Source organism: Grammomys surdaster, unplaced genomic scaffold (genome assembly GCF_004785775.1).
Source record: "Grammomys surdaster isolate TR1022 unplaced genomic scaffold, NIH_TR_1.0 232, whole genome shotgun sequence".
Lineage (NCBI taxonomy): Eukaryota > Metazoa > Chordata > Mammalia > Rodentia > Muridae > Grammomys > Grammomys surdaster.
Genome location: NW_021604677.1, coordinates 1544322 through 1558540, shown reverse-complemented (window position 1 = coordinate 1558540; position 14219 = coordinate 1544322). Strand labels below are relative to the sequence as shown.

At 35.2% G+C, this 14219-nt stretch overlaps 1 protein-coding gene across 1 annotated transcript in view; it reads right to left on the bottom strand.

Moving 5' to 3' along the window:
• Positions 1 to 545: 545 nt before the first annotated feature.
• The window catches only part of Ascc3 (activating signal cointegrator 1 complex subunit 3), a 266934-nt gene continuing 253260 nt past the window's right edge, over positions 546 to 14219 (bottom strand). The window contains exons 38-42 of the mRNA XM_028773626.1: positions 12423 to 12574; positions 10539 to 10686; positions 7213 to 7422; positions 2180 to 2355; positions 546 to 1319 (exon numbers count right to left, since the gene is read on the bottom strand). Coding sequence (XP_028629459.1) covers positions 1175 to 1319; positions 2180 to 2355; positions 7213 to 7422; positions 10539 to 10686; positions 12423 to 12574 — 831 coding nt within the window. The 3' untranslated portion in view covers positions 546 to 1174. The remainder of the gene's footprint in view (positions 1320 to 2179; positions 2356 to 7212; positions 7423 to 10538; positions 10687 to 12422; positions 12575 to 14219) is intronic.

Genomic DNA, 14219 nt, shown 5'->3' with positions numbered 1-14219 from the left:
TGTGTATCCATATTCAGTCATGGATGGAGGAGAGGGCTCATAGAGCTCTAGCCCTCCCTAAGGAAGGCTGCTGATACTGGGCAAGAGGGTGTCACTGTTGAGTTCTCATGCTATTGTGGCTAACCCTAAACCCATGCTCATCTAGACAGCCCTGGGTCCATTCAGTACATTCATAAGACAACTTGGTAAGAAAGTAGGATGAGGACTAGCAGGGAAGGAGGGTGATGGCAGTGGCCAGTGTGTAAGATAGGAGAGGATTGAATGTGAGCAGGATGCACTTTATACTTGTAGAAAATCACCAAAGAGTAAAGTTAACAAAAAGGAAACCTCTCATTTGTAAGATAGATCATGCAATCTTTTCATCATTGCATGTTTTCTTAAAAAGCAACAACTACCAACACCAAACACTCCGAAGTCGTAGACCAAATTCTCCTAAAAATTAGGATTTGAGTAATTTTAAACACTGTCAAAATTCTTGGCCATTAAAAGTGGTAAGAAAAACAAAGAGGAAATAATGGGACAATAACAGGAGAAGAAAAGATAGCTTGTCTGGAAGGAACACTCTATATACTTTATTTCCACCAGTTACAGTATTCACATTTTCCAAGATCAGTGTATGGTCTTTGAAAAATCATCATTGATCTCTATAATATAATTTCATATCATATATTACTATCATTCATAAGAAATCTGTGAATCCATTTCTATATGTGATCAAACCAAAGTATGAATTTTGCTAATAAGATCAACTTTGTATCACGTCATAGAACTATATATTTTAAGTTGCTTAAACTTTTAACCCTTTACACCACAATGTAATTTTCCTTACAAAAAGAAGTAGCTGGTATTCACGTAAACAGCACATCATGAGATGCAAAGTTTGATAACCCATAACTATCACCTCCCACATACACAATTTAAAAATGATACTATATGCTTACTTATCTTACAGGTAAAGAAACCCACAAATCTGTTAACAAAGGCAGCAGTTCCTTAAGGGCCTCTGTGGCTAACGTTGCTGGAATCATTACTGCAGCTGCTGTCAATTTCCTAGCTGTTTTGAGGTTTGAAGTTGATTCTGCCAAGGCCGAGACCAAGGAATTCAACTTGTCCAATGACTGAACAGCCAAGACTCTCAGCCTCTTTGTTCAAATGGCCTGTTTGGGTCAGGATACTATACTGCCAAGTCAGTGAAGACATCAGAGACCTTTGTGTTGACCTGTGTGGAAATGTCTGCTTTTGTGACATTGAGATAAATGTCATACTGCTGGTCTAGGCCGAGGTAACAGTCACTCATGAGATACAGGGTAAAGATATATCTGAAACATAAAGACAAAAAGTACATGATATGTTGAGTGAGAAGGCCTTATGAAATATATCACTGTATGTAATATGCACCAAATAAAAAATCTGCAGATAAAATGTAATTTGCAGCCAAGTTTTAATTTTTATTTATTTTTAATTAATTATTTTATTTATTTACATTCCAGTTGTTCCTCCTGGTACCCCCCTACAGTTTCTCACTTCATTTTCCCTACCTCTTGCTCTGAGAGGGGTCCCCTTTCCCTGGGGCCTCAAGTCTCTCAAGGATTAGGTGTATCTTCCCCCACTGAGGCCAGACCAGGCAGACCTCTGCTGTATTTGTGTCAGGGGACTCAGAGTAGCCCTTGTATGCTCCTGGTTGGTGGTTCAGTCTCTGGGATTTCCCAGGGTCTGGGTTAGCTGAGACTGCTGGTCTTCCTATGAGGTCGCCTCCCCTGCAGATTAATTAATCTTTCCCCTAATTCCTCCATTGGGGTCCCCAACTTCAGTCCAAAGGTTGGTTATACGTATATGCATGTATCTTGGTCAGCTGCTGGTAGGGCCTCTTAGGGCTTTCCAGTGACTGGCCCAACTTGGACTCTGTCTCATGGGGGTGCACCAAGGACTGACACTATTACTGATGCTATGATGTGTTCATAGACAGGAGCCGAGCATGGCTGTCCTGTGACAGGCCCTACCAATCTTTTTTTTATTTTAAGAAGCAAAGCTGGGATTAAGAAATTAGTTTGAACACGTATTTAAACATGAGCATTAACAGAGGTATAGGGGAGAAGGTCATTACTACACATTTTAATGAAGACAGGGTTTTCAGGACAGAAAGATCACTCCCTTGGAACTTATATAAGGTTCTGCTTACCTTCCAGGTGTTTCAGGAGTAAAGAAAGAGATGGAAGCATCATGATGAGTTCGAACAAATCCTACTCGTTTTACAGCCATCAGTTCTCTCTTATCCACTTCTCCTAATATCAAAAACCATCCTTCATCTTTTAATTTTGGAAATCGAGGAGTAACTGCATGATTCTCATGTTTACCCTGAAAACCAGAAGAAGAGATAAAACATTACAATAGCTATATTTTCTACTCTGCTGACTATGGTTACAAGGTTATGCTGTTTTACCCGAAGGTCATAAATCCACACAACACAAGCACATCTATCTGGATGTTTTACCATTCCTTTCTCATTTGGTTTCAAACTAACAAATGAACAAATAAGCAAAAAAACCAAAACCCAACTAACAACCTAAGCCCAAGTAGGCAAGTCCCAACAAAGAAACAATAAATATAAAAAATTCTGGCAATGTGATTTCTGGGAAAAATGGTCAATTCCAAAATAACACATTCCAAAGAAAAGTAAATTAGATAAAATTCCTCTGAAAGATCATTTAAATGAAGGATTCTAGGAATATTTAATGATATAAAATAATTCTTGAGGTCAAATAATTTTATGTCACTGAATACATTAAAAATAATTCAAAAAAGCTGCTGAATGAATTAAGGAAGAAAGTACAGGATGTGAGAGAGGCACTCAAGCGGGTGGAGAGACTATGAAGATCTGAGTTGGATCTCCAGTATCTATGTATAAAAAGTTGGGCATGGTGGTACATGTTTTTAATCTCAGAACTGGAGAGGTGGAGACAAGAGCATCCTCAGGGCTTGCGAGCCAGCTTAGCTACTCAGTAAGTCCTAGGGCCAGTGAGAGACCCTATTAAAAAAAGTGACATGGAAAATAAGGTGGGTAGTTCATGTGGAACAACATCCAAGGCCTCCACACTCCTCACATATATCCATTTCACCTGCTTGCATATGCACACGCACATCATTAACCACTTTCCAAAGTATAACACAAAAATTAAAATTAGAGAAATATGCAAAGCAATTAGACTTTTTTTGAAAATTAAATAAATCAATTAAATTTAATGAAAATTTTACCAATAGAATGGACTAGATGTAAGAATGACAGAACTGCAAGATAAAAGATAGACAAATTAAGTGTTCTGTTCAGGAACTTTCCCCATGTGCCCAAGTATTTGAGGCTCTTCCCCACTTTCTCTTCTGTTAGTTTCGGTGTATCAGGTTTTATGTGGAGGTCCTTGATTCATTTGGACTTGACCTTTGTACAAGGAGATAAGAATGGATCGATTTGCATTCTTCTACATGCCAACCTACAGTTGAACCAGCACCATTTGTTGAAAATGCTGTCCTTTTTCCTCTTGACAGTTTTAGCTCCTTTGTCAAAGATCAAGTGACCATAGGTGAATGGTTTCATTTATGAATCTTCAATTCTATTCCTTTGGTCTTACTGCCTGTCTCTGAACCAATACCATGCAGTTTTTATCACTATTGCTCTGTAGTACAGCTTGAGGTCAGGGATGGTGATTCCCCCAGAAGTTCTTTTATTGTTGAGAATAGTTTTTGTTATCCTGGGTTTTTTGTTATTCCAAATGAATTTGCAAATTGCTTTTCTATCTCTATGAAGTATTGAGTTGGAATTTTGATGGGGATTGCATTGAATCTGTAGATTGCTTTCATCAAGATGGCCATTTTTACTCTATTATTCCTGCCAATCCATGAGCATGGAAGATCTTCTAGTGGCTTATGCTCTAAGATCAAGTAGTGACAAATGGGACCTCATAAAATTGAAAAGCTTCTGTAAAGCAAAGGACACTGTCAATAGGACAAAACAGCAACCAACAGATTGGGAAAAGATCTTTACCAATCCTACATCTGTTAGAGGGCTAATATCCAAGGTGTACAAAGAACTGAAGAAATTAGACTCTAAACAATCAAATAACCTGATTTAAAAATGGGGTACAGAGCTAAACAAAGAATTCTCAACTGAGGAAACTTGAATGGCCAAGAAGTACCTAAAGAAGTGTTCAATATTTTTAGTCATCAGGGAAATGCAAATCAAAACAACCCTGAGATTCCACCTCACACCAGTCAGAATGGCTAAGATCAAAAACTTAGGTAACCCAGTGTTTGCTGGGTGTCTGAATGTTCAGGACCCATATAAATGCCTGGTGCCTGTGGCAGCCCACTTATAATCTTAGCACTTAAGAAGCAGAAACAAGGAATTCTTGCAGGTTAACTTGGTGGACGAGCTGAATCAATGAGTGTCGGGTTCAAGTGAGTCAATATATAAGGTTAGGAGTGAAAAAAAAAGACATCCAATATCAACCTCTAGCATCCACATGTACCTGTATACATGCTCATATGACACTGCATGCATATCATGTATGCTCATCCCCCCAAAGATTCAGATATTTGTTGCTTTCAATAAATCTATCTAATTATCAGAGATACACATCCTTAGTTTGGTGAAAAGACACACACACAATGCTCATGAAACGAGTAAGCTAGCAAGTGTGGCTACTGCTGAAAAAAATAGTCTTATAACTACAATTAATGAGAAGATAAAGAAGGTCACTGTACAACGATAAAGGGAACAATCCTCCAAGGGGATATTTCAATGCTAAAGACACACACACTAAATACTGACATATGCAAGTTCATAAACAAAAATTAAGGGATGCGAATTAATTCCAATATATTAACAGCAGCAGGTGACTTTAGGCAGATCCTCTAAACAAAAGAAACAACCACAAAAAACCACAACAAAAGATACTGTAGAACAAATGGACTTAACAGACATGTAGAGAATTTTCTACCAAACACTGCAGATGCTGCCTGTCTCAGAGGACCACAGAAATTTCTCTAAAATAGCCCATGTATTAGGGTAGGAAAAATTATTAATAGAAGAAAACTGAGGTAATTTATTGCATTTTGTGATTAGAAAGAGTAAAACTAGAAATCAATAGTAAGAGAAATTAAAGAACATATACAAACTGAATCAGAAGATTCTGTCACTGAAAAACAAGAATTATAAAGCCACTATAATTGGATGGAACAGAAGTACAGCACAGTAGAACCTGTTAAATGAAATTCAAGTGGTTCCAAAAGTGGAGTTTGTTTATATATCCATATCCACAATAAAAATTATAAAATTAAATAAATGACTTAATAAAGCACCTTAAGGTCTTAGAAAAACAAGAACAAGTCAATCCCCAAAGTAGATTAGATGGAAAGAAGTACTATCAGGGCAGAAAAGAAAGAATGAGATGGAAATAGGGAAAAAAAAAGAAAAAGAAAAAGAAAAAAAATAAAGAACCAGGGAAACAGAATCTATGAAAACGTAAACAAGATAAACTTGCCAAATCTTGAGTCAAACTGAGCAACCGAGAAGAACCAAATTACTGAAAATAGAAAATAGAAAACAGAATACTATAACAGATATCAATACAATTTGGCCATACCTAAAATTAAAAGTAAAATTCCAAATTCCAACAGATCTAGAAAGAAAATATAGAAGTAAATGGACACTTTTTTTGACATGTGACCTACCAAAATTAAGCAGTGTACCAATCAATAGGATGGAAGCAGTGAGTAGTAAGCTAGGCTCAGATGGATTTCCTGATGAATGCTGCCAGACCTTAAGAACTAACACCAAGACTCCTCAAACGATTTCATAAAAGAGACAAAGGCTACAAAGCAAGTTCCAGGCCCACCTACTCAGAAATCGAAACTGTAAGTTTAGCAATTTGTATCATATATATCTTGCCACAATCCATGATTAGATATATGACTGATAATACTTGAATCATAATACTTGAACTTGAAGTTTACTTTGGGATTGATTTCTATGAATACCATCTATTGGTTCTGTAAGATAATGACCTTATGACATAAATATACTAATACCAATAAGCTCTTCATTAGGCTTCGCATTGTTCCAGAGGTAGGCAGTTTTTAAAAAAATTTTTTTATAATAGTAGTTGTAAATTGTTAGGTTTTATATAGCACAATTAAATCTATTTTTAAAGGAGAATATTAGTGTAGTTTCACAATGATTTCACTTTTGCAATTAATGTTATTCTTCATCTATGATTATCTTCTAATTTGGGGGTAATTGCATAGTCTGAAAATGTTCACTGTAAAGCCTTGCAATGTCAGAGGAGGACAATTTATATTTATATTGATAAATTTTTTATGTTAGAAATCAAACAAAGGGGACAGTACTAGGATTTGACAACAACACAAAGTCAATGACCATTTTGTGTGTGTAAACAGAGCAAAAGCTGATAGTTGCAACCTTATTCATCAGGGCATACTTTTGACCCCAGCAAGGCTTGAACCCACTAGGCTGATAGGAAGACAAAGTCTTTATTATTTCAGTTATGATAGCACTTAAAAACAATCTTCCTATACTACTTGATCTTCTAAGACTTAAATGATTTTGGTATCAGGCTATAGAACAGAGCACAGTAACAAACAATAAAATTACTGTACATTCTTTCTCTGTATAACATTGACAAAGTTTTCTTAAAATGCAAGGAAGCAGGCAGATGTGGCAACTGAGCCTCAGAAAAACTTAGTGTCTTATTCAGGTGAAGTAGGAAAACTTCAACCTCATCTGTATATAGTGTACTGTAGGTCGTGCATGCCAAGATACTCCAGGGCAGTGCTTCTTAAGAGTTTAATGTCCTTAAAAATCCTGTGGGGCACTAAGGCACCAGATCTCTGAGATTCTGTTTTAGTTACTGTGGGGTGGGGCTAAGGAATCTATACTTTACAAGGATTCCAGCTATAAAAGTCTGTTTGTGAGTAGTGCTACAGGCAATGTAAGGTAGAATGTAAGATATTCTAGACATAAAAAAATGACACAGGAGGAGAACTGATTAATTTCAAAAGATTGATGCTTGCTGTTAATGCCAGTTGAGAAAGCAGGATTCATGAATGACACGAACACATTAGCAATAGAAGAGATATGTGTGGTGGTGCATGTGAATACTTGGTGTGAAATATTTGAAAATGGAAACCAAATACTACAACCTTGTGGAGCCCAAAATGGACTCTCTGTAGGCTGACTTGAAGCACATACTCCTGATCAGCATGCAACTTGATCCATTTGTTTTCATCCCGTTTGTCTGCTGTCAGAGTTGAGATGGAGAGTTCATTATGTCCTTCAACTAAGTCATCCCATGAGCCTTTAACGCTTATGCCAACATTTATCACTGGCAAGCGAAATAAGAAATTCCATGCCTGAATGAAAAAGAGAAATAATCAAGGAAATTAGTGGAAAATGCAGTGAACAACTAAGAAATAGTGTGCTCCTAAAAAGTCAGTCTTCAGACTTTGAGATTAAATCTGTTGATGCAGCTGTTTAAGTAACACAGAGATCCTTTATACTTTACTCAGATTATACTACTAGGATACTGCCAATGATGTGACCCATTTATCTCCTCAGATTTTATTAGTTCTTTTTTATACTTGTGTATGGGGAAAGAGTATGCTTTCAGTATCAGTATTTTTCCTAATTAACTGAAAAAAAAAAGACATTACAATCTAAACTTTTGTCTTCATTATAAATCTCACATAATTTGAGTAACTATTGTCTATATTTAACAGTAAGCATGATTAAAAATGTTTACTTTTTTGTTTTAGAGATGTGCCTATTCAGATATTATGTGTGATTTGTAATGTGGAGAACATTACCTGGGCCAAAAAAGAAAACCTGAAAAGAAATTGATGTCAATATTTTTCATAAAGAAACTTAATGAAACATAATGACAATACATTGTTTTGGGGTTCCCATTCTAAATTTATTCTGTAAGTTTCTACAGTGAAATACTATAATAGCTATAGCTCATAAGGAATCCTATAATTCTAGGGGTTCTTCTAGAAAAAAATACTCTTTTTTGCTTTAACATTCTGACAGTACTTAAATTCTAACAGTTATTAAACCAACACATATTTTGTCACTCTATTCTTCCTCTTTAAGACACTTGTGAATAACCATTCAATCAGTGCTCAACAATGTAGAATGAATGAATGAAAATCTAGACCCCTGGAAACTCAAGGTCACAAGAAACTCAAGGTGCTAAGGTACTTGTTATCTTTTGTAACATTTACAAGTACTTCCTAATGTAGTTTAAAAATTACAAGAGCACTTTCACTTTGGGTTTTTTTGATTCCTTAATGTATACTACTGTTTTTCTTATAGACTTTAATTGCTTGTTTTAGTGCTGCTGAGTATATGTAATTGAAATAAAGTCATGAATATAACTGAAATAAAGTTGTGATGAGCCAAATCACCCCCCTCCAAAAAAGAAAACAAAAAACAAAAACAAAAAAACCAGAAACACCACCGCCAAACAAAAAAAGTTAATTCAATTAGAATTTTAGTGTAACACCTATCCTCTTAACTTTTTCTTGTGAATTTGGAATCATGTCTGGAACTAGATTCTGAAATAGCTATAGAATGCAGTCTAAGTACACATGATGGACAAACCCTGCCAGAACCAGCCGCTATGGATCGGAAAAAACTGCTCCACTTAAGACTGGTCAAAATGTAAAAATTGTCAAGGAGACACATACAAATATCAGCTGGGCACTTATTTAATGAGATCACACATGTGAACTTTATTATTATTTTTACTTGCACAGTTACATTAGTCACTGATACAATGTTTTTTGATTTTAGCAACTCTTTGAATTTTATTCTACAATGCTCTTAAAAGTCTTATCTGGATTTTATATGTATTAATCCTTCAGAAGTATTTATTATTATTTTTAGCTCATAATGTGTACACATTTACTGGATATATATGCATATAATGTATATATTTGTCTATCTATCTATCTATCTATCTATCTATCTATCTATCTATCTATCTATCTATCTATCTATCATCTACCTATATCTCATGAACTATTTTTAAAGAAACTGCTCAGACATTTCAATACCAGCCAAACATATTTATCTGAGGATTAATCTTCATCTATTGAATCAGGCAAGATCACTGCCATGCATACAATTATTTAATTAGCAGCCAAATCCTCTGCCAGTCAGCAGCCGTTCCAGGCATACTGATGGGGTAGAAGATGCAAATCTCACAGTCGTACTGCTTTTTCTCATTACTACTGCAATTAGCACTTAAATTGATGCTCTAAACATACTAATTTCTGGAATAATTCAGGATTTGTATGGTACCTGGGATCGTCTCACTGCAGAGCCGACACCAGATTGCTCTGCAAATTGAAGCACTTTTGAGCCAAATAACCATCATCATATCAGACAGAGCCAATTTGCATTTGGTTTTAAAGATAACAGAATGGCAATTTATGCAAATAAATTAAGTAAGTTTACTTCTGAGTTCTCCCTCAACTAATTATAACAATGTCCTAATTTTTTGTCACATATAAAACTTGGCTTGAAATCAGTGTATGTTATGTGAGAAATCTGTTGTTGCTAACAGTAGTCTATTTTGAATTCAAAGATGCTTTTATTCATAATTCTGATGGTAATTTAGGTAGAAAGATAGATGTTTATTATGAATATTTAAATAATGATTTGTGTCAATTTGGGGTTCAACAGAAACTGAACAGTCAATCAGACTTTGAAAATTAAAAAAAGGAGACATGGTATAGAAGTTCCTCTCAGTACTTGAAGTTTCAGACCAATACATCAATTATGAAGAACTCCCGAATACATACTTTAAAACTTCAAGATAAAATGCTAATGACCTAAAAGTTTAGACAGCCAAATATTTCTGGCATCACTCATTCATGTTTTTGGTTTCCGAAAGATTGGATAGATGACTTACTCTGCCTTTTACAACATCAATTTAACTTTCTATATAAGTCATATAGTTCACAAAAAGAGATTGTTTGAAAGAATATCTTATAATCTAGGAATAAAATATTGATTAAAGTAAGATATAAGACATAAATAAGTAATTGAAGGGATTTTATGTATATTGAGGCACACCTCTCCCAATGATATTCAAAGTCTTTGTTCTCTGCAATTAAACCATTCTGTTTCCATAAGAGAAGAAAACTTTGTATGTATAGTAAAATACAGCAAGATACACCAGTCTGAAATTTAAACTAAGGTAATACTCACTGGTCTTGTGAATATTACCTTACACAATGCCAAGTGTGCATACTATGCATCTAGAACCAAGGCTGCATTCAAGTTGGGAGATGAAATTAGGGCGAGCGCTGCCTGGAACACCTCAGATGCATTAAATGTGATGTTCAATTAGTTTTAATCATTATATATTCAGAAACTCTTAACTGTTATCAATTTTTTATGATCCCATTGTTAAAGAGGCTGTGTTCTAGGGAAACTCAATATGAAGAGGAACTGGATATACCTGCTTTGTTTTTGCAGGGTGTAACTCCTTCTCTACCATGGAGCTGAACACATGGTCATTCCCTTCACAGGCATGGATCAGCTCAGGAAGGCACTCAATGGATGTTCGGCACTTAGCATGTTGGCCCCTTACAGGTGACTTCCATTTCCTATAAAATAATATATACCAAAAAATAATTCTTTTATAGTCAAATAATGACAGTGGTTTTTACAGTTTCTTTAAAGTAAATGTACATTCTGTAGGCCACTATGCTAACTTTTAAATACCACACAGTATATTCTCTAAGCCATCACTACCACTATATGAAATGTGAAAACTAATTCATACATGAGCTCAGTTAATATTTAGTTTTTACAGACAGTGCGTGTTTATATGAACACAGGCCACCCAGATCTTATTGATAAGAAAAAGATAAAATCTACATCATACTCATACTCTTAAGGGCTTCTGGAACACTGTATTGAATTTGCTAGGTAGGCCTCAGGTAGTTTCCCTAATGGACCACTGGGTCTCTTAATATGCCTTCTCTACTGCTGAAATCCAGGTTCTGAAACATTTAATGATGCAGTGAAAGGATCCTGAGACAGTGAAGACACATATGGATGTCTTTGGCCTCTTACCACTTGCTACTAGTATGGCTTGTGCTAAGCATGTGTGTATCTGTTTCAGGGATATCAATCACATGGTAGACTCAAACATCTTGGAGTCATGGGCCCAATATATTTGAGTGAAAAGAGGCTTTCTTTAAGAAACTTCATATATGCCTGAAGGATTTTTTTTTTTTTTGACAGGGTCTCTTGTTTAGGCTAAGCTTCATCTTGATATGTGGCTAGGGATGGCTTTGAACTCCTGATCTTTTTGCCTCAAACTCATGATTGCTGTATACTAACAGGACTGATTTATGTAGTGCTGGGTATTAACCTTAGGGGTATTTGCTTGCTAGGCAAGCATTCTTACCAACTGAGTTACACTTCTAACCCATGCCTGAGGATTTGTTGGTATTTGTATTTACATGTATCTGACTGCAACTCCCTTCCCAGCAGATAGTTTTAAAAATGCACATGGTGGCAAGTGTCAAGCAGACTGGTTTGTTGATAACATGATTACAAAACTAAATTTTGGCTTAAACTTAACTGGTGTGAAACACTGGTGTGAAGGAAATATTTCATTTAAACACTGCCAACTTTCATGTATTATGTATTTTTTTTCTCTCTGGCTAAAGTATTTATACTATTCCAGGACACATTGAGGGTAAGAAGTTTGATGCTCACATAAACTCTTTTTTATGCACATTTGAGCTCCTAGTATATGAAACAACATTTATAAACGTTTCATAGATGTACAATTTTCATTTGAAAACAGATTCCTTAACTCTCTTATATAATAATGGAAAATGGGAATTTGTGTTTGAATCACAACATATATTATCAATGTCTTCTTAAATGGAAGCTGATATTATAAGGGAATAATTTCAATGGAAACAGACAAAACCAACAAAGCTGCAAAGGGGAAAAGATCTAAATATGAAGAGGTTCAACTTGTTATTTATCTTGGATCAGGGAATCCAATTCCAGGGGAGGATATGATATCACAGCCCACACTTTTCTCCCTCTGCAAAACCATTATTTTCAACCTGCAAGAAGTAATGTTTTACGCACCATATGAAACTGTAGTGGTTATAAGTACTTAGAGAAGCCTTTGTGGCTGGTGTGGAACACAGTGGTAGGGCTCAAGCATGGCATGTCTGAACTATTGGGTTGGATTTTAGCAGCCCCTGCTCCCATTCAAACAAACACCAAACCAAAGCAAACCAACCCTCCCCAAAAAAAAATACCCACAATAGACTGTTTGTAAATTAAAATAGTTATATCAAAAAACAATTACCTGAAAAGGTGAAGATGGTGCTGTTCTATGTTTGGTATTGTAAGAAGAGAAGAGTCCTTTAGCCATCGGCCTTGGATCACCATCTGAATCAGGTGGGTGATATTCAAGGCAGTCACTAGCCATCCCTGGCTTGCAGCCACATCCAGCATTGCCTGGATAAGAAAGATCATGCAGCAAGTATATCAGAACACTTTCTCTCTCCACTCAAAATCATGTTATCTTTAACAACAACAACAAGGAAAATCAAGTATTATATCTTAAAATTCCTATGTATCAGAATGACTAAAAAGCAAGCTATAGTTGAGTTCGGGAATAAACTGAATACTACACAGGAGGGTCAAATGTAAGCATTGAAGAAGTAAAAAAAAATTCTTTCTCCAATAATAAGAAAAACATGTACTTTTTTTTTGAGTAAATACTCATACAGCTCACTGAATCAAGAGCATTTAAAATGTAAATTTCAGTCTTTCAAATGTAAAATCAGTAACTAGGAAATAGATTTTCTTATTAAAATATATTTTCCTAAAAGAGCAGGTTAAAGATACAGGCTGACTGTTAATGACAATATACCACACTGTATGGGTAACTACCTGTGGTTTATGTGCAGATGTGCAGTGATGGAAGCTATCCATATTAGCTTTTTTTTTAAAAGGCTGCATTTGCTTAAGGCAAAACTAAACAGTGAAATCTTATTTAAACAGAGGAGAAGTTTACACAGGCAAAGTGATTTCAATTAAATTAGATTCTGCAGAATGCTGACTGACAGACCTGTAAGTTAATATATTGGAAATTACATTATACAGTTTTAAGATTTTACTAACTTGTTTTGGGATATAACTAGCAAACTATTACAACAGTCAATATTCTACTGACAGCAAGAAACGTACAAAATCTACTATTTTTAGAAATCATTTAAGATATGTGCCATGCTATCACTCTGTGATCTCAGTGTGTATACATTCTTCCAAACCTTAAATTTCCACCTGTGATCTATAATTTATAAAAAGAAAAATAATTAGGAAAACTAGTCAAGTTAAATTAACAATCTTTTTATGTTCAGTATAGGAAAGTGGACCAGGGTCTCTAGATATGATGCTCAGTATGACAGAAGGATCAAACTGGTCATTAGCACCCATTAGGCTGCTAGCAATACAGCAAAAGCCTGGATATAGATAGAATATATTTACATACATACATACATACATACATACATACATACATACATACGTATGTATGTATGCATGAACACATGTGAATGTTCAGGTACACAACATGAATTTGTTAGAACTCTTAGGAACATTGTGTGGGTACATTTCTTCTTTTCCTGCAAAGCTGAATGTTTTTTAAGATGTATGGGACAAACAGGTTATGACGAATGCTATGTAGAAAATAATGTAGTCTGCAAATCACAACACTTGAGACAAGCTAAGTGAACAGAAAAAAGATATGAGTAACTGTACTAACACAATACAATGAAGCTTTTTGACCTTGTAAAATGAGGATTATCAAAAACAACTTTACTTTGATATTTTGTATTGTAACTTGACTAGAAATAAATTCTAGAACAAAAGCTCGCACCTACAGCTGGATGGAGTAGCCATATTTTTTTAACTTTGAAGTTTACATTATGAAGTTTAAAGATTTCATACAATTTATGAGTGTTTTTCACAAGTTTTCACTGTATGATCCAGATGTGAAAATACACATAATACCCAATGAAAACAAAAACACACAAAATAAGTGTGACGTGTGAAGTGCTTCATTTGAAGAGGAAGTCCTACCTTGAACTGAAACACA